The 21,447-nt window shown below is 44.7% G+C and overlaps 1 protein-coding gene across 1 annotated transcript in view; it reads left to right on the forward strand.

Moving 5' to 3' along the window:
* The window catches only part of slc49a4 (solute carrier family 49 member 4), an 88,902-nt gene that overhangs the window by 45,315 nt on the left and 22,140 nt on the right, over positions 1-21,447 (forward strand). The window contains exons 6-8 of the mRNA XM_079518684.1: positions 10,447-10,466; positions 11,832-11,959; positions 21,220-21,402. Of these exons, the coding sequence (XP_079374810.1) occupies positions 10,447-10,466; positions 11,832-11,959; positions 21,220-21,402 (331 nt within the window). The remainder of the gene's footprint in view (positions 1-10,446; positions 10,467-11,831; positions 11,960-21,219; positions 21,403-21,447) is intronic.

The following is a 21,447-nucleotide window of genomic DNA, read 5'->3' on the forward strand; positions in this document are numbered from 1 at the left end:
AAGGAAAAATAGTATAGTACGTTCTAAAATATTAGACTACTCCGGCCCGTGTTACAGTATCTATTTACTTGTACCTTGTGTTTGTACAGTATGTGCAGTCTTTTGGTGTTTTAAGCATTATGTTGTGCTTTAGCTATTGGAAAATAGCAGATCTACAAGCTCATAGCGTGCCACCGAGTGGCGCGCTACGAGCTTGTAGGTCTGCTATTTTTGAAAAATCATGAAAATGTAGTGCAAATCTTTGAATATATTCTTTCAGAGTGAACGTTTTTAACTCAAATCTTTGCTCCTGGGAGGTCCCTGGAACAACATATTTTCAGATGGGGGGGGGTCGGCGGTCAATTTCATATATTTGGGGGTCCTTGACATGAAAATGTTTGAGAACGACTGACATAGAAACATAGGTTTTTAGAAGGTCAGGATTTAGAAGGCATTTGTGGAATCGTCCTCAGGTCTAAATGGGTTAATATGCGTGTGTTGTGTTTAAATATTAGATGTGTGAGGGGTGCAATCTGTGCGTATCTGTGCGTGCGTGCGTGTGTGTTTGTGTCCGTTGTCGCGTTGTAGGCAGATGTAGGCCTATCGTGTCAGCCTGGTGGAATTATATTAGACATCAACAACACCTCACACTGCAACGTGTTGAGAGCTTGTAGATTATCATAATGTCTGTGCACGACACTGGTACACGAACGCAACTAAGTGCAAATCAGGCATTCACTTTTCCTGGGGCTTAATGCTCCTGGTCTTGTCGTTGTCAAAAACCTGATTGCCTGCTGGAGGGAAGTAGCTGGCTGTACTGCTGCCAGTGGTGGAAAGTAACTAAGTACTTTTACTTAAGTACTGTACTTAAGTACAATTTTGAGGTATTTGTACTCTACTTCTACTCCACTACATCTCAAATACACAATTTTTACTTTTACTTCAGTACGATTATTTGAAAACTTTAGTTTACTTTGGAGATTTAAATTTTGATTAGAAAACATACATTAACCCTATACATTTACGTTGCGACGCATTGTGAGCTTGTAGATCTGCTATTTTCAATAGATTTTGTACACATTTTGAACTTGTGAAATGGCACATTCTGCACAATGAGTACTTTTACTTTTAAATTTTGATGCCGATACTTTTGTACTTTCACTCGAGTACATTTTCAATTCCGTACTTTTTACTCGTAACGAAATAGTTCTAAATTGCAATATTGGTATACTTTTACTTAAGTAAAACAATGGAGTACTTTTTCCACCACTGGCTGCTGCGTAGCCATACTGCCCATGGTGGTGGTCTTGTGGAAGCCTATTTCCTTACCTTCCTACCTTCCTTACCCTCCTCTCTCTGTCCTGTCCCCTTCATTCATTTCTCTGCCCTTCCGCTCTCCGGTTCCGGCCCCCCCTGTTATCATTAGCTCTGATTTCCCCAGGCCAAACTCCAGCTAACCCATTTTGGGGCGGGAACCCCTTTTGGTGTTAGCATTATGTTATGCTTTAGCTATTGAAAAATAGCAGATCTACAAGCTCATAGCGCGCCACCGAGTGGTGCGCTACGAGCTTGTAGGTCTGCTATTTTTGAAAAATCGAAGAACGACTGACATAGAAACATAGCTTTTTCAGAAAACTGTCAGGATGTAGAAGACATTTTTAGAATCTGATCTCAGGTCAGAATGGGCTAATGGACTCTTTGTGAGTTACCCAAGTAGAGGAGCTGTTTTTGTCCCGTCTCCCCCCTGAAGAAGTTGACATTGAGAATTTGGGGGCAGGAGTGCATGGGCGATATGATATCGTACGCAGTATGTATTCTATATTAACCCATTTAGACCTGACGTCGAAATTTTAAAAAAAAAAGTCTTCTAAATCCTAACGGTTTTCTGAAAAACCCCATGTTTCTATGTCAGTCGTTCTCAAACATATTCATGTAAAGGACCCTCGAATATATATGACATTGGCCGCCGACCCCCCCGTCTGAAATTATGTTGTTCCAGGGACCCTCCCAGTAGCAAAGATTTGAGTTAAAAAAAACTCGCTCTGTAGCAATATATATTCAAAGATTTCAGGCACGTTTTCAAGATTTTTCAAAAATAGCAGATCTACAAGCTCAAAGCGCGGCACTCGGTGCCGCGCTATGAGCTTGTAGATCTGCTATTTTTCAACAGCTAAAAGCATAACGTAACGCTTAAAACAACAAAAGGGGTTCCCGCCCAGAATGGCTTATAACGTGCCCACCAAACACCATCTTTGCAATATCGATTGTGTTCATCATATCAGCCAATTAGACATACTGATACTACGACGCAAGGCTTTGCTCTAAGCAGCACTCTATAGAACGTCGGCTCGAATGACCCGATCGATTGTTTGACATTTGAATCTGCACATGGTTTTTCTGTCACGCTGTTTTGTTACCCCCGATGATGAACTGAACGAGTGACAGACAGCAACGTTTCAGAGATGACTACAGAAATAGCCCTCCGCTGTCGAGGAGAAGAGGCGATGAATTCCACGACAGAATCGACAGACAGTGGTCACTGGTTGGTTTAGCCCATTCTGGACGGGAACCCCTTTTGGTGTTTTATAGCATTATGTTATGCTTTAGCTATTGAAAAATAGCAGATCTACAAGCTCATAGCACGTCACCGAGTGCCGCGCTACGAGCTTGTTGGTCTGCTATTTTTGGAAAAGCGTGAAAATGTGGCGCAAATCTTTGAATAGATATTCTTTCAGAGCGAACGTTTTTAACTCAAATCTTTGCTTCTGAGGGGTTCCTTGAACAGCATATTTTCAGATGGGGGTCGGCGGCCAAATACATATATTCTTGGGGGTCCTTGACATGAAAATGTTTGAGAACGACTGACATAGAAATATGGGTTTTTCAGAAAACTGCATGTCAAGATTTAGAAGACATTTGTAGAATCGTCCTCAGGTCTAAATGGGTTAGAATAGATTATCTTTAACAAGAGATAGTGATTTATAAAACTGTGTCGAAAAGCCAGTTGCAGTTGAAGATAGTTGGACAATCACTATGCAGAATACTGTATGCAGCTGCCCCTGCAAAATTACAGCCAAGTTAAATGAAAAGAATACGGCACAGTTGAGAAGCAGGAGTTAAAACTATTAATCTGGTGATCAGTGAAGGTCAGATGTAGAGTTGCTGGCCGGCTCCATATATATGCAGATCTAGTATATGTCAAACCATGTATGGCTATTGGCTATCCTCAGGGTTTGATGAGGTCAGTGTCGTTGATCTTCATATATGGAGATCCAGGTGATGATAGTCAGCTCCATATATGGAGATCCATGTGTTGTACCAACGTGGTTCATTTGCAAGTGTGACTTGCGTCGCGGCAACCACACTGGTTATCATGCGACTTTTTCATTGACCAAAAAATGCACAATGAAAAACAGGTATGGCCAGGGTTCCTGACCATATATATCGTGTCTTGAGTGTAGACGGCCATATATGGAGCGTGTCACGACGAGGCGTGATGGACTAGTGACAGCCATATATATGGAGGCGTGAGTGACGCCACGGTTTTGCAGGTTCTCATAGTAATCTGCGACCTACGGTCACAATTATTCTAACATACAATTTGTGGTATAATATTATACCACAACACATTGGGATATATATATATATTTTCTGCCACCTGTAGAAGTGAGTTATTCCACTACGTCACCAGCATCTCTCCCTAAGGCGAGTGCAGCTCGGAAAACGGCCTCCATTAATGGTCTTCATGGTGTTAACAGTGGCATATTTTAACCCATTCAGGGCGGGGAACGGTACCCCTTTTGGTGTTTTAAGCATTACGTTATACTTTAGCTGTTGAACAATAGCAGATCTACAAGCTCATAGCGTGGCACTCACGAGCTTGGAGATCTGCCATTTTTGAAAAAATGTGCAATTCTTTGAATATATATACTTTCAGAGCGAATGTTTTTTTTTTACTCAAATCTTTGCTTCTGTCCCTGGAACGACATGATTTTTAGATGGGCGGCCAAATTTAGGATTTAGAAGCCTCAGCCCTAAATAGTTTAAGTGGGTTGGGTTGAACCCCTGTGAGGCACCGTTTTTTCTTTTGGGGGAGGAGGGGGGGGGGGGGGGGGGTAGTGCTACAGTTGCCCTTGGCCAGGAACAAAACAAAAAGACTTACTGCTCTGTAATATTCTGTAGCCTGCATGGCACAGATGGATGGAAGGCTGGGGACATGGTGGGTTCAATTAGTGGTGGGCGCTCCGAGGTGTGGCGCGCTGTAGCGCCCAAGTGTTTGACAAACGATCCGGCGGCTGTTTAACCCATTAAGACCTGAGAAAAGATTCTACAAAATGTCTTCTAAATCCTTGACAGTTTTTCTGAAAAACCCATGTCAGTCGTTCTTTCGAACATTTTCATGTCAAGAACCCCCCCAAAAATATATGTATTTGGCCGCCAACCCCCATCTGAAAATATGTTGTTCCAGGGACCCCCAGAAGCAAAGATTTGAGTTTGCTGTGAAAGAATATATATTCAAAGATTTGCGCCACATTTTCCAAGCTCGTAGCGCGCCACTCGGTGGCGCGCTATGAGCTTGTAGATCTGCTATTTTTCAATAGCTAAAGCATAACATAATGCTAACACCAAAAGGGGTTCCCGCCCAAAATGGGTTAATTGTATAAGCCCAGGCACAGACAGCTTGGAGTCTGTGGCTGACGACTGTTGCTCCACAGTTGCTGTATTTTTTGGGGGACAGAAAGTAAAGTAAAGTGTGATAAGAATAACAAAATGCGCATCACTATTTATCTGTCATTTAGCTTCGGGACTGGAGTGGAGTTGGGGAGGAGGCAGTAGTACAGGAGGGCCAAATGGGAGAGATAAAGAACCATTCCAGTCCGAATTTTGAGTTAACCCATTTTGGGCGGGAACCCCTTTTGGTGTTTTAAGCATTGTGTTATACTTTAGCTATTGAAAAATAGCAGATCTACAAGCTCATAGCGCGGCACCGAGTGCCGCACTATGAGCTTGTAGCTCTGCTATTTTTTAAAAATCGTGAAAATGTGGCGCAAATCTTTGAATATATATTCTTCCAGAGCGAACATTTTTAACTCAAATCTTTGCTTCTGGGGGGTCCCTGGGACAACATATTTTCAGATGGGGGTCGGCGGCCAAATACAGATAATTCTGGGGCTCCTTGACATGAAAAAGTTTGAGAACCACTGACATAGAAACATAAGTTTAGGTCTAAATGTGTTAATGAGAGATTTGATCGAGCACATAGAAACGGATTCCCAATCGCAGCCTAATTTGTTTGGCCAATAATAAGCATGGCGCTCTCCATCATGTCACTGCAGACTAATAACATCAAGCCATCTGCATCTGCTTGTTAATTCTGTAAATGTTTCACACTAAATGTCTTAACCCATTTAGACCTGAGGACGATTCTACAAAATGTCTTCTAAATCATGACAGTTTTCTTGAAAAACCCTATGTTTCTATGTCAGTCGTTCTCAAACATTTTCATGTCAAGGACCCCCAAAAAATATTTGTACTGTAATTGGCCACCGACCCCCATCTGAAAATATGTTGTTCCAGGGACCCCCAGAAGCAAAGAACGTTCGCTCTGAAAGAATATATATTTAAAGAATTGTGCCACATTTTCACGATTTTTCAAAAATAGCAGACCTACAAGCTCGTAGCGCTGCACTCGGTGCCGCGCTATGAGCTTGTAGATCTGCTATTTTTCGATAGCTAAAGTATAACATAATGCTTTAAAACACCAAAAGGGGGTTCCCGTCCAGAATGTCTTAATGACGCACACTAAAATCAGAGACGTGGCCAATTGATAACGTCAGACTTGAATAATTGTTGAATCATTCCCTGCTGTGTAGGCATGCAAAGGGAGTACAGAAAAATGGGACTCTTTATGTGACATGATTTAACCCATTTTGACCTGAGATCAGATTCTAAAAATGTCTTCTACATCCTGACAGTTTTCTGAAAAAGCTATGTTTCTATGTCAGTCGTTCTTCGATTTTTCAAAAATAGCAGACCTACAAGCTCGTAGCGCGCCACTCGGTGGCGCGCTATGAGCTTGTAGATCTGCTATTTTTTCAATAGCTAAAGCATAACATAATGGGGTTCCCGCCCAGAATGAGTTAAGTGACGCTATCTCGAGTTCCAGTTAAGGGGAAACATAAATGATAGGCTTTTAATTCAGACATTTCCTCGTGACAAGGGCCCCCTCTTTTCAGTTTGACATTGTTTAGTTATAATAAATCCTTGAATCATATCTCGGGAGACATGCAGTATTCATGGCCAGAGAGGCTTTACTATTCAGATATGATGAGGAGGGTATAAAACAAAACATAATTATGATGATCCTCTCATGCCTGCTTTCAGTGGAGCTTAACCCATTTAGACCTGAGGACGAGTCTACAAATGCCTTCTAAATCTTAACAGTTTTCTGAAAAATCACACCTGTGTGAACTGAGTGGTGTAAGGTCTTATATAGACTGATTAGCTGTGGTCTGACGTAATGTCTGACGTAATGAAATCATACCTGTGTGAACTGGGTGACCATAGCAACCATGCTCATTTTTTGGTACGAACAGACAGACAGACAGACAAACAGACAGACAGACAGACACGTAAACTAACAAAGCCAGTTGTAGGAGTGTAGGAGTGGTTCTATATCAGTGATTCTCAATATTTCATGTCAAGGACCCCGGTAATTATATGTAATTGGCCGCCGACCCCCATCTGAAAATATGTTGTTCCAGAAACAAAGTTTTGAGTTAAAAACGTTCGCTCTGAAAGAATATATATTCAAAGATTTGTGCCACATTTTTAAAAAATAGCAGACGTACAAGCTCGTAGCGCGGCACTCGGTGCCGCGCTATGGAAACACCAAAAGGGGGTTCCCGCCCAGAATGGGTTAACTCACAAAACCGCAGTACAGTGCCACCCATGTTGTCTACATTCTGAAAAGGTCCCTGTGGGATGATCTGTACACAGGAACATCTTGAGTGTTTCATTTAAATCAGAGTGTACACGGATGGAAATGTGTAGTACACATTCGGATTTAAATTTAAACTCGAGGTCTGCTCAAAATACGGACTGCTGAGCACAACAAGGTTGCTGTTTTTGCAAATCAAAACATGGATTATGCAATAGTGAAGAAACTAGGCTCAATCGAATCATGGCTTTTTGGGGGAATAGGCTCCAACCTCCCGAGAGAGAGAGAACGGATATTGTAAATAAATTGTTGAGATGAGAGGCTTTTTTACAGGATATAATGCACTAAACACTTGTTGATCCACATGGACTCAATGAACTATAGGCCTGATTATACGTAGGCCTCACTCAGACCTTTACAACAGATTGCTGTATGCTTGCTGTATACAAAGGGTGTGACACAGCTCGCCCCAATGCATTTCCAATGGGAGTCACATGGTTTGACACAACATTTGTGTTGTATGAGGGGGAGGGGCGCAGTCGGAGTTGTAGTCCAAAATGTGGACTACAAACCATGTGACTTCCATTGGAAATGCATTGGGGCGGCCATGACACTACACAACATTCATCCAACAAGCATACAGCAATGCAGTAAAGGTCTGAGTGAAGCCTTACAAGCTCACAATGCGTCGTGACGCATTGTGAGCTTGTCGATCGGCTATTTTCAATAGATTTTCTACACATTTTGAACTTGTGAAATGGCACATTCTGCACAATGAGTACTTTTACTTTTAGTAATTTAAGTACATTTTGATGCCGATACTTTTGTACTTTTACTCAAGTACATTTTCAATTCCGTACTTTTACTTGTAACGAAGTAGTTCTAAATTGCAGTATTGAGTACTTTTTCCACCACTGCTCAAAACATGACATAAAGAATTGACTTTCTTCCCGATAACTGAAGGACCATGGCAAGGGAACCATTGTGAGAAGAGTCTACTGTCCTCCTTAACTCATTTACAGCCAAGATTTCCATCTGGTGTCCAAAATACATTTTGTTCGACTAAATCAAATATAGATTTAGTCTTATATGTCTAAAACTAGACTCACACTAACACATTCCAGGTGACTACAATGTGACTGAAACTAAATGAAAACTATTCAAGAGACTAAAACTAAAATCATAACATTTGCTGCCAACCCTGCCATTCAGCAGTCAGACAATCAGGCGATTCTGGAGCAGTCGAGGAAAACAAAGCTACTTACAGTATGGCTTTTTTGGCTTGAGGTTTAGATTGGGAGCGATCATATGAGAGTGAGCGCTGATCCTCCAGTCCAGAGCGATATGGGGGCTTGGCTCGCTGCGGACCCCAGGATTTAGATCTCTCTCTCTTGGCATGGTCGGTGCCCGGCGGTGATTGGAAAGGCTTGTAGATGTATCCCTGCCAGCCATGTGGCAGATGGGAGATCATGGATGATCTGAGTGGTGGTGTAGCTTTGGGGGGAGAGAGACAGCGAGAGAGAGACGGTGAAACCATACTAGTCTGTCTGGGTAAATGATCATTTTGTCTTCCATCCTGAACTCCCTCCTGCTGTCCAGCCCCCAGAGCCTTCCCTTGAAAAACAAACTTTTTTGCTACGGGTTTTTTATCTCGACAGAACCCTTTATCAGTGATGGAGGAAATCCAGCTTAAGCCATGCATTATTCTTAACCCATTTTGGGTGGGAACCCCCCTTTTGGTGTTTTAACCCTGTAAGACCCGGATACATTTCTACTTTACGTCATACTTTAGCTATTGAAAAATAGCAGATCTACAAGCTCATAGCGCGCCACCGAGTGGCGCGCTACGAGCTTGTAGATCTGCTATTTTTGAAAAATCGTGAAAATGTGGCGCAAATCTTTGAACATATATTATTTCAGAGCGAACGTTTTTAACTCAAATATTTGCTTCTGGGGAGGTCCCTGGAAGGCTGGAACAACATATTTTCAGATGGGGGTCGGCGGCCAAATACATATATTTCTGGGGGTCCTTGACATGAAACTGTTTGAGAACCACTGCCACAGAAACATAGGGTTTTTCAGAAAAGTATCTTTAGAAGACATTTGTAGAATTGTTCCCAGGTCTAAATGGGTTAATAGGAGCTAGATACAAAAGCTAAGCTTTGCAAAACATTCTGTTGCAGTTTGGCCCCTTGGGCTACAACAGTTTCTCACACAGTTAACAGTATGTTGGAATCCTGATGCTTAATTGGAGCTGAGATTCCTGTATTCCTATACATGGAGACAGCTGTGTGTTGCGTGATTGAGTCAAATATTCACTGACGGTCTTTGAAAGTGCAGGTTACAATCATGTCATCTAATAGAGCGTCGCAGTCCCGCCCTCTTTCATGACGACGCCAGGCCCAGGAAATGATTCCCAATGCATTTTTCCCATAGACATTTTAAAAAGTATTTATTTAAAGACGGTTACGCCGCGGACAAAGCCAACTCGAGTCGTGACAACTCATGACAACAAACACAATATTTTGGATAAATAATTACAAAGAAGAAAAACAACAAAACAAGTGTTGTAACCTGCCGTTTTTTTCTTCTTTCTAATTATTTGTTCGGCCCAAAAAAATGTGTTTGTTGTCATGATTTGTCACGACTCGAGTTGGCTTTGTCCGCGGCGTAAACGTCTTTAAATAAATACTTTTTGAAATGTATATGAGGAAAATGAGAATAATTTCCTGGGCCCTGGTAGGGAGTGGGACTGCGACGCTCTATAAGGCTAGCCCTAAACCGTGGCAATTTGGTGTCTATAATGTGAATTCCTGGATATGAAATGCTCATCTATCTATCTTTTTTTTTATTCTGTTATCCGAGTAATATCTGTTAGTGTACTGAAGTACCATATCACGATACATGTTTTTCAACATTCCAGAAAGTGTAGTTATAGGCGTAATTGTGCATGGCCTATATTATGGGGAGTTGCGTCAAGGAATCCAGGGAATTATTTTGATACAACCTATGATTTCAATAAGTTAAAGGCCCAGGGCTGGTGCCAGTGACTAGCACGCACACACGCGCACACACACACACACACACGCGCACACACACACACACACACACACACACACACACACACACACAAGAACCGGGTCGAAAACATCTCTCAGCCTTACGGGCTGAGGCAGATAATTAGAGTAATTATTTCCTCACCACAGGCTTGTATATGACTGGTATACATACCCCAGAGGACAGAGAGGCAGAGGTAACGATCGGTGAGGGCCACAAACACAACAACACACACACAGTACAAGAACCAGAGAGCCTCCATCTCTGCTGTTCACCACCTGCTCTGCTGGTGCGACCAATTAAATAAACGCCGGTGGTGTCTGTCTGTCTGCACGGCGCGCACGCACACATGATGGCGAAGAGCTCTCTCTCTCTCTCTCAACTCGGGCACACACTCTTGACGACAAGTGGTGGAGCGGAAAAACGATCCATCTTGAAATGGTACGCGTCTCTCGTCTCCCCGCTAATAGATTATGACACCGAGCCAAACGTGAGGCAGATGCTAGGTTGCTCTCTCTCTCTCTCTCTCTCTCCCTCTCTCTCTCTCTCTCTCTCTCTCTCCGTGAAGGATGCCTCCTCTGCACCCTCTCCAGGTCTGCTGTCTTTGCTCGGCGTACCGTCTCTTAACGCGCCGCCGCTGTCTGTCTTGTCTGCCTCGTTCCCTGAGGTGTTGTTGAGCTGTGTGTGTGTGTGTGTTGTTGGATGGTTTTTGCTTATGTCATGGAGTAGTTTCACTAGTTTGTAGATAATATCTCTCTACTTTGCTTCGGTGCTTTTTTTATATCCATTCAGACCTGGAATTAATCTGTGTCACCTTGGCTTTTAACCAATATTAAAGTGCAAATAACATGCATTTTAAAACTGCTTTTAAGAAACATAGGTATAGAAACATTTGTAGAATCCAGTCTCTGGGTCTCAATCAGTGTTGTTTTTGGCAGCAAGTTTTGATTTTAGTTTTAATCATAGTCTCTTGAATAGTTTTTATTTAGTTTTAGTCACATTTTAGTCACCTGGAATGTCTTAGTGTTAGGCGACTAAATATCATACGATTTTAGTCGGCTAAATCTACAGTTTGTTTAGTCAAAATGTATTTTGGCGGGCCTTGATGCCGTCGTATCAATTTTTTTTCACTTTTTTTTCACGTTTTTTTCACTTGCTGAAAATAGCCGATCGCGTTGTGAGCTTGTAGATCTGCTATTTTCAGCATGCAACTAATTGTAAAATGACTTATACTGGATCTCTTGTCCACTAGTCCCTTCCTAACATTTTTTGTCTAGTGTTTTATTTGTTGACGAAATTGTCAGTATATTTAGTTTTTATTTAGTTTCCATTTAGTTTTCGTCAGTGGAAAAAGGTAGTCGACAAACATTTTTCGTCTTAGTTTTTAGTCGACGAAAACAACACTGGTCTCAATGGGTTTAACCCATTTTGGGCGGGAACCCCTTTTGGTGTTTTAAAGCATTATGTTATACTTTAGCTATTGAAAAATAGCAGATCTACAAGCTCGTAGCGCGGCACCGAGTGGCGCGCTATGAGCTTGTAGTTCTGCTATTTTTGAAAAATCGTGAAAATGTGGCACAAATCTTTAAATATATTCTTTCAGAGCGAACGTTTTAACTAAAATCTTTGCTTCTGGGGGGGCGGGGGGGGGGGGGGGGGGGGGGGTCCCTGGAACAACATATTTCCAGATGGGGGGCGGAGGCATATTACATATAGTTTTTGGGGTCCTTGACATGAAATATTGAGCACCACTGATTCAGAAAACTGTCAGGATTTAGAAGACACTTTCTTCAAATGTTGACGTCAGGCCTAAATGGGTTTAAAACGGTCCTCTCCCTCCACTTCCTTGTCCCAGGTTTGCCGACTCCATCCGAGGCATGCTGAAGCTCATCCTGGTGCTGATGCTGGCGGGCGCCTCGCTCTCCTCCACCTGGTTCACCCTCACCTGCCTCAACAGATTCACCTACCTACCCTCCTCCACAGGTGGGTTCCGACCTCCGCCGGTCTACTCTCCACAGCCGCGCTGCGAAGAAACAAAATACTGTCTTTCAAAGGCAATGTCGTACGCCGACGAATTAACACTTTCGGGGCCTTAGATGAATCTATCCATCCTATCTAGGCTGCCAGGATTGATCTATTACCTTTGGACCATAAGTATTTGCAGCTTTGATCGACGAAAATCCGGCGGAAAATAGTCCCATGGTTTGTTGTTGAACAGAAAAACATGCCGCCATTACGATGCGAAACGAAAACAGCCTCCACAGCTTGTTGTAGTCCAAACAAACCCCCCCCGTTCGCTTTCATTGAACTCATTTTCCCAGAAGCCCTGGCAGCCCAGAGCATGGCTTAATTTCCGGTTTCGTCATCATAACGCGACGGCCTCGTCACCAGATCCGCGACAAACCAGATCCGCTCTTTCTTTTTAATTATTTAAAAAAAACGGCGAATTAAACACAAATAAAGGGTTTAGCCGAGCGTGTTACGCAGCACCGACACATGGATGAAATAGCGGGGGAACACGGGTTACGCAGTAGAACTGTTAATTTAGCTGCCTCGACATCAGATGGATTGTGACGTCTGGCTTAGGCTCCCTGTTGAATAATGTAAGGGATTCATTAAGAGGTATATAGACACAGAGGTACCTAGCCCCGTGTTTGTATTCCAGTCTCGTGGTTTAGGTTCCAATACATATTCAGCAGTGCCAGTCCATTAGCGAGAGAGACATCACTAGCGGCGGACCTATTAGGGGGACTTGGGGGACCCTATAGGGGAGAGAGACGAGTCTCTCCTCTCTTCCGTGGCAGTTCTCTCTTTCTCGAGTCCAAAAAAACTGTGCATTACATTTCAAAACCTGCTGATTCTCACCATGATCATCCATCACCATTCTCCCAGCCTTGGCACCACCCGCTGTCAGTCTATTAACCCATTTTGACCTGAGATCAGATTCTAAAAAATGTCTTCTACATCCTGACAGTTTTCTGAAAAAGCTATGTGTCGTTCTTCGATTTTTCAAAAATAGCTGACCTACAAGCTCGTAGCGCTTGTAGATCTGCTATTTTTCAATAGCTAAAGCATAACATAATGCTTACACCAAAAGGGGTTCCCGCCCAAAATGGGTTAATAACCCATTAAGACCTGAGACCAGGTGCAAAATGTCTTCTAAATATCATGACAGTTTTCTGAAAAACCCTGTGTTTTCTATGTCAGTGGTTCTCAAACTACTTCATGTCAAGTACCCCAAAAAATATATGTAATCGGCCGCCGACCCCCATCTGAAAATATGTTGTTCCAGGGAACCCTCAGAAGCCAAAGATTTGAGTTAAAAATGTTCGCTCTGAAAGCATATATATTCAAAGATTTGCGTCCACATTTTCACGATGTTTAGTGCCGTGCTACGAGCTTCTAGATCTGCTATTTTTCAGATACGCAGATACGCATCCCATCCTAAACGGGTTAATCTCCCTCCCATTCCCTGCACTGTCTGGCAGCCCACAGACGAGAAGGCAGGCTCCACGCCTCGCTCACCCACCTGGCATGGGGCGAACGAGTGATCCTGCCCACAGAGTCTGTCAAATGTCCCACACCCCCCACCCTTAGATTCCCTGCTGTTGGGCTGTTAACACCCCGGACGCCCCGGGGGTATAGGACCATTAAATCAGAAAAATGACAGGCGCTCCCAGCCTGTGGAGCGGTTCTGATCAAAAACCAAGGAGAGCGCCGTAGATTTAGTTTTTAGTTTTTTAGATTTGACAAAGTGGGTGAAATTTGTTTTTGTGCGTGGTTAGTTCCCATCGTGTCACTTTTTCCCAAGACAATACAAGAAAAGAGCTTAAGTGGTTACATAACATAAACAGTGCAGTACTTGTCATTCACCGGTACTACCTACTGTATGCAGTACCCGCTATCAACCTAGAGGCTCATTTCACGTTTTACAGGCTCTCTAAAGGAACCAGAACAGTTCTTATCGGCCAGCCTAGTAGAGCCTACAAGACACCTGACACTGAGTATAACTGTAGTCCTAGCAGTCGATTCCCACTGGGGGGCGCTGTGAGCACTGGGGGCGTGTTCCCTCCTCCACGTCATCAGTGCCCATACCCGAGGCGGGGTTGGCGAAAGGGCCTTTCTGTGTGGAGTTTGCATGTTCTCCCCCCCCGTGTCCCCTAGGGTAGGTACCCTCACATGTTCTCCCCCCCGTGTCCCCTAGGGTAGGTACCCTCACATGTTCTCCCCCCCGTGTCCCCTAGGGTAGGTACCCTCACATGTTCTCCCCGTGTCCCCTAGGGTAGGTACCCTCACATGTTCTCCCCCCCGTGTCCCCTAGGGTAGGTACCCTCACATGTTCTCCCCGTGTCCCCTAGGGTAGGTACCCTCACATGTTCTCCCCCCCGTGTCCCCTAGGGTAGGTACCCTCACATGTTCTCCCCGTGTCCCCTAGGGTAGGTACCCTCACATGTTCTCCCCGTGTCCCCTAGGGTAGGTACCCTCACATGTTCTCCCCGTGTCCCCTAGGGTAGGTACCCTCACATGTTCTCCCCGTGTCCCCTAGGGTAGGTACCCTCACATGTTCTCCCCCCCGTGTCCCCTAGGGTAGGTACCCTCACATGTTCTCCCCGTGTCCCCTAGGGTAGGTACCCTCACATGTTCTCCCCCCCGTGTCCCCTAGGGTAGGTACCCTCACATGTTCTCCCCGTGTCCCCTAGGGTAGGTACCCTCACATGTTCTCCCCGTGTCCCCTAGGGTAGGTACCCTCACATGTTCTCCCCGTGTCCCCTAGGGTAGGTACCCTCACATGTTCTCCCCCCCGTGTCCCCTAGGGTAAGTACCCTCACATGTTCTCCCTGTGTCCCCTAGGGTAGGTACCCTCACATGTTCTCCCCGTGTGCCCTAGGGTAGGTACCCTCGCATGTTCTCCCCGTGTCCCCTAGGGTAGGTACCCTCACATGTTCTCCCCCCGTGTCCCCTAGGGTAGGTACCCTCACATGTTCTCCCCGTGTCCCCTAGGGTAGGTACCCTCACATGTTCTCCCCGTATCCCCTAGGGTAGGTACCCTCACATGTTCTCCTCCCCGTGTCCCCTAGGGTAGGTACCCTCACATGTTCTCCCCATATCTTCTAGGGTAGGTACCCTCACATGTTCTCCCCGTATCCCCTAGGGTAGGTACCCTCACATGTTCTCCCCGTGTCCCCTAGGGTAGGTACCCTCACATGTTCTCCCCGTGTCCCCTAGGGTAGGTACCCTCACAAAAAAAACATGCAGTAATCCTGGTCTCTAAACTGCCTTCCCCTGGCCACGCGTTCCTTCCACGCGCTACGTCCGTCCGGGGAAACTTCCCCCTCTGTCAGGTGAAAAGAATCAGCTTGGACTCCTCATGCATAGAAGGAAGCATGAGGTCTGTCCTTCCCGAGGAAGTGTAGTGCCCAGGATTACATTAGATAATTGACACTGGGTGGAAGAAAATGGGTTGTAAATTCGTGGGATAAAAATTATAAGAAAAAACTGCAGTCCTCACATTGAAGGACCAGTGAGTTTCCAGTGCTCTCTAGTCTACACTTCACACCTCTTATCTCACGCAGCCTTCTGGGAGTTGAAGGCTGTGAACCTGATGTAATAATAATGTGAGGAGGGTTGAAACCCCGGAGGGTGAAACGGTATACGTTTGATACCTTGCTCTTCTCTGTGGTTGGAGCTCAGGCTCTCTGAACGCTGCGTGGCCTGGGTGGCTTCTCGCTCGCTGTCGTCATGTAGGCCCGGAGGCAGAGTGTGCACTGCAGACCAAAGGCCTCCCAAATTAATATGTGAACAGATTTGACTGCCATCGTGCAACCTTCAGCTTTTCACCAGAGGAGAAAAACTACATTTATTTATATTTCATCCAAAATGAGTTGATAGCACAGGCAGACTCTTCACATACTAACTAGAGGCATGAGTCATGTCTAGAGCATGTCTGAAATACGTGTCAGAGCTGAAATCGACATGTAAATGTGAAATAAATGCTTAAACATGTAGCTAGGTGTAATGTTAGAGTCCACAGAAGTGAACGTTTTAGTATTCAAGCCTGTTTTCTCAACTCGCTGTTTCTCAAGACATTACTCTATAAGCCATATCTCCAAAACTGGTGGGTCAAACTGAACAACCAATATGTCAATTTGAAGCTATGATTCCCTGCTTTCATATGACGGGATCAAGGCATACACAGTCCTGCCTTGATCCCACCTCTAGCTACCGCTGATTGGCCAGGCCGTTTGGTGGCCGGAGCATCAAGTCTGCCTGAGAGTTCCCAGATGGGAGCAGGATGGGGAGTGTACTCTCTGCTGCCACATCTGGCGGAGTCAGGTTACGAAGATACAGGATGAAATGAAGAAAATGCCAGCACTCATTACATGTCCTTTTTTACATGATTTTATCATGAGGCCTTCCTCAGCACTGACGACGCTGAGGAAGGCCAACCAGGCCGAAACGCGTACGTTTGTTCACTCTCGTCAGAGGTAAATAAAATCATGTAAAAAGTACATGTAATGAGTGCTGGCATTTTCTTCATTTCGACTAGTAAACTAGGCAACTAGTCAACTAGTAAAAAAACATGCACGTGCATGCCTGCAGGCAATCATGCATTCCACAATGAATGCATCACCCTTTGGCATTGAGAAGTTCTCTAATGACGAATGCTTTTGAAAATGGATGACCTAAATGGGGTTCACGCTGAGGAATTAGAGGAGAAACGGAGCCAGTCTTCACAGCAGGGAGTTTAAAACCTGAATAGAATATGCACCATTGTTTCCTCATTATCAAAGCCCTGCCGTATTGTTGATAGCACAGCTGCGTATGTGGACTGTGGGAAAGCTGTTCGTTCATTTGTTTTGTCGTTTGTTTATTGCAGACAGTGCTCACATGGCCTTTCTGTCCATGCTCTTTCATAGAGTTTTACCATTCTTTTTCAGACCGAGTATACAAGTACTTAATCTTTTGTACTCGCCGATACCGAGTACCGAGTACTTTTTGTCTCCGATCTACACCTTGTCATTTATGCTTGTAGATCGGCAGTTTTTTGGCCATTTGCTGCAGTGTTGGGTCAGACTTAACCTGACTTCGCCAGATTGCGGCAGTATTGAGTTCACCAGTTCCCTCCTCCTGCCTGCATCTGGGATCTCTCAAGCAGAAACGATGAACCCGGAAGCAGCGGGACAAACATTTGATATCTCCATAATCATTTCGAGTTGTAGTCTTTGTTAGGTTGTGTTTACATTTGCGCTGTGGCAGCGCTTCAATATGTCATAAGTCTCGCGTTGATCCCGCCTCTAGCGGCCTCATACAGCCGCATATCGCTCCTCTAGCGGCCCCATACAGCCGCATATCGCTCCTCTAGCGGCCTCATACAGCCGCATATCGCTCCTCTAGCGGCCCCATACAGCCGCATATCGCTCCTCTAGCGGCCTCATACAGCCGCATATCGCTCCTCTAGCGGCCTCATACAGCCGCATATCGCTCCTCTAGCGGCCTCATACAGCGGCCTCATACAGCCGCATATCGCTCCTCTAGCGGCCTCATACAGCCACATATCGCTCCTCTAGCGGCCTCATACAGCCGCATATCGCTCCTCTAGCGGCCTCATACAGCCGCATATCGCTCCTCTAGCGGCCTCATACAGCCGCATATCGCTCCTCTAGCGGCCTCATACAGCCGCATATCGCTCCTCTAGCGGCCTCATACAGCCACATATCGCTCCTCTAGCGGCCTCATACAGCCGCATATCGCTCCTCTAGCGGCCTCATACAGCCGCATATCGCTCCTCTAGCGGCCTCATACAGCCGCATATCGCTCCGGACAGAATTGGACCGTCGAGTACATCATCTCTTCCATGAGAGTTCCCAGACTTTCCCTGCTGGCAGAATGCAAATGTTGTCCAGCAGGGGGAGTGGTTTCACCAGGCTAGGTCAGACTTGCTCCCGTTGCATTTGTTCAGCCTATAGTGTCAATTGGATGTTTTGGTACTCGGGGCAAAGTATCCGAGTACAGAGTACGAGTACTTGAGGGTGGTATCGGCCCGAGTAACCGATACCAGTATCGGTATCAGAACAACTCTAGTCTTTCACAGACTAGTAGGTTAACCCATTTTGGGGCGGGAACCCCTTTGTTTTAATGTTTTAAGCATTGTGTTATACTTTAGCTATTGAAAAATAGCAGATCTACAAGCTCATAGCGCGCCACCGAGTGGCGCGCTACGAGCTTGTAGGTCTGCTATTTTTAAAAAATCGTGAAAATGTGACGCACGTTTTTCTGAAAACTGTCATGATTTAGAAGACATTTGTAGAATCTGGGATCAGGTCGAAATGGGTTAATAATGTTGGTAAATGTTGGTGCATTTTTAGAGCTCCAAAGCACTTCTTGGATACAATGTGAATTACATTCACACACCGATGGTGAAGGAAACCATGCAAGGCACCAACCTGCTCATCCGGAGCAGATTGGGGTTCTGCGTCTTGCTCATGGACACTTCAACACTAACTCTGCAGGGGGAGCCGGGGTTCGAACCGGGAACCATGAAATTGTCGTGCCGCGTGCTCGTTTCGTGCACACGCCCGGGACTGACCAGACCTGGACTCTGTTTTACGCTTGCGTTGTCGTGCCCCTCTTGAGCAGACCTGGAGCTGACCTGCCGTTGAACCAGGCGACAACGTCTGCGTTAATCGTACTGTACCTTTAGTCACAAAAGGACAAATAAACAGGCCTTTTTTGTGTTACAGTCCCCCCCCCCCTGATGTCTTTGTGAAAACTGAATTCAGAAATGCACAAAATAACTCGCGCCAGTGCAGATATTTTTTTAAATTGATGGCGTACCGAGAGCCACAACAATGTTAACTCCAAAATTGAATTACGCCTTGTAAAAATGGCCCATTGCTGTGGAGGAGTGCAATTCTGCTCTTTTTAACCCATTTTGGGCGGGAACCCCTTTTGGCGTTTTAAAGCATTATGTTATACTTTAGCTATAGCAGATCTACAAGCTCATAGCGCGGCACCGAGTGCCGCGCTATGAACTTGTAGGTGAAAATGTGCCTCAAATCTTTGAATTATATATTATTACAGAGTGAACATTTTAACTCAAATATTTGCTTCTGGAGGGTCCCTGGAACAACCTATTTTCAGATGGGGGTCGGCGGAGGCATATTACATATAATTTTGGGGTCCTCCTTGACCTTGACATGAAATATTGAGCACCACTGATACAGATAAAAGGTTTTTCAGAAAACTGTCAGAATCTCGACGTCAGGCCTAAATGGGTTAACCCATTTTGGGCGGGAACCCCTTTTGGTGTTGGCATTATGTTATGCTTTAGCTATTTAAAAATAGCAGATCTACAAGCTCATAGCGCGCCACCGAGTGGCGCGCTACGAGCTTGTAGGTCTGCTATTTTTGAAAAATCGAAGAACCACTGACATAGAAACATAGCTTTTTCAGAAAACTGTCAGGATGTAGAAGACATTTTTAGAATCTGATCTCAGGTCAGAATGGGTTAAATCTAAAATCTTCTATGAACGTACTGTACTACTAGCAGGCGGTCGTGGAGTGAAGCCGGGCCATCTATTATCCTAGGACTGATGAAGTGAAGCGAAGCAGCGGAGAGCGCTCGCTGGTTCATGCTGGAAAAAAGGTGGCTAGGAGATTAAATTAAAAAAAAAGTCTTGTCTTGTCTTGTTGTTTGTGTACCCAGCCTGACTGACCTTCACTGTTTGAACAGCTGTTTCTAGCCCGTTTAGATCTGAGGACGATTCTACAAAATGTCTTCTAAATCCTGCCAGTTTTCTGAAAAACCTACGTTTTCTATGTCAGTGCTTCTCAAGGTTTTTCATGTCAAGCACCCCCAAAGATTATATGAATTTGGCCGCCGACCCCCATCTGAAAATATGTTGTTCTAGGGATCGATACCCCAGAAGCAAAGATTTGAGTTAAAAATGTTGAATTCAAAGATTTGCGCCACAGGATTTTTCAAAAAGCAGCAGACCTACAAGCTCGTCGGTGCCACGCTATGAGCTTGTAGATCTGCTATTTTTTCAATAGCTAAAGTATAACATAATGCTTTAAAACACCAAAAGGGGTTCCCGCCCAAAATGGGCTAGCTAGGAGAATCTTTGTCTTATTATTGTTATTACAGCAGTGTACGAAAATCTAGAAAGGGCAACTGTCGAGACAAATCAATTCCAGGACCGTTTTCCTCTTGGCTTTTCTCCCATCAACACATTGGGCTTAAGTTAAAGTAAGTAAAAGTCTTGGGCACCCGCTGGCCTAGCGGTCCAGGCGCATCCCACATATTATAGGCTCTGGCCTGTGACGGTGCGTCGCGTGTTCGAGTCCCGTTCATCATGACGACCTTTTGCGTGTCTCCCCCCACCTCTCTCTCTCCCTCTTTCCTGTCATTCTTCTACTTGTATCTATATCAGTAAAGGCAGAAAAGCTAAAAGAAAAAGTCTGAAAAAGTGTATAGCCGTTTTTCACAGTTACCTGTACTTTTACGGTCTGATGATGCTTATATCGTCATGGATACGATAAACAATATTGTTTATGCATGGCATTAATAAATATAAACTAGGCATTATAATACCGGTGCAGACACAGCTCCAAAATAATGGGACAGCAATTCTGATTCAATACAGATTCAGGCACACCGTAGGTCCTTACATAGTTAACTTTGTTTTCAAATATGACGCTTTCTATGGAGGTAGAAAAAAGAGAATCCCGCACACTGTCTTCACTTAGGTTGGTTTTTATTGCAACGTTTCGGTCGTCAGACCTTCATCAGGCTTTCTATGGAGGAGAAAAAAAAAACGTGTCACAGAGTCAAGTGCCCCATGGATTGATTGACGACTTTATACTGAGTGGTAAAAGACTACTTTCTGGCCTTGACAGCCCATACATCCAAACAGAAAAGTCCTAAATGATTACATTAAACGACGTTAAAGTCACTTTGCCATTAGATTTTCCACTCGATCTGCATGCGTATACCCTCTATGCATGATTCATGAATAGCCAAAGTATAAAATGGGGCTTAAATTGTTTAAAGGGATTGTGACATTTTGTAGGTTTTCTGAGCTCAATTGCACCCAAAACACCTGAACTTTTAAATTAATTAATTCGTCTTTCGCGTTCGACAGCTTTGCTACGAATGTATATAGCGGTGCCATACAATAAATGTATGTATTCATTGTCGTGCTTCTCTCTCCCTTGTGCCCTCCCTCCCTCCTCCTCCGCAGCCACCCTGTACACCTCCTGCATCCTGGTGGGCATCTTCATCAACAGCAGCGTGCCCATCTTCTTTGAGCTGTTCATCGAGACGGTGTACCCGGTGCCCGAGGGCATCACCTGCGGCGTGGTCACCTTCCTGGGCAACCTGGTCACGGGCTCGATGCTCTTCTTCCTCTCCTTCTACTGCACCGGTAAGACGGCTAAAACGGAACCCGTGTTGATTTTGACAGCAAAAA

The sequence above is a fragment of the Electrona antarctica genome (assembly GCF_951216825.1).
Source record: "Electrona antarctica genome assembly, chromosome: 13".
Lineage (NCBI taxonomy): Eukaryota > Metazoa > Chordata > Actinopteri > Myctophiformes > Myctophidae > Electrona > Electrona antarctica.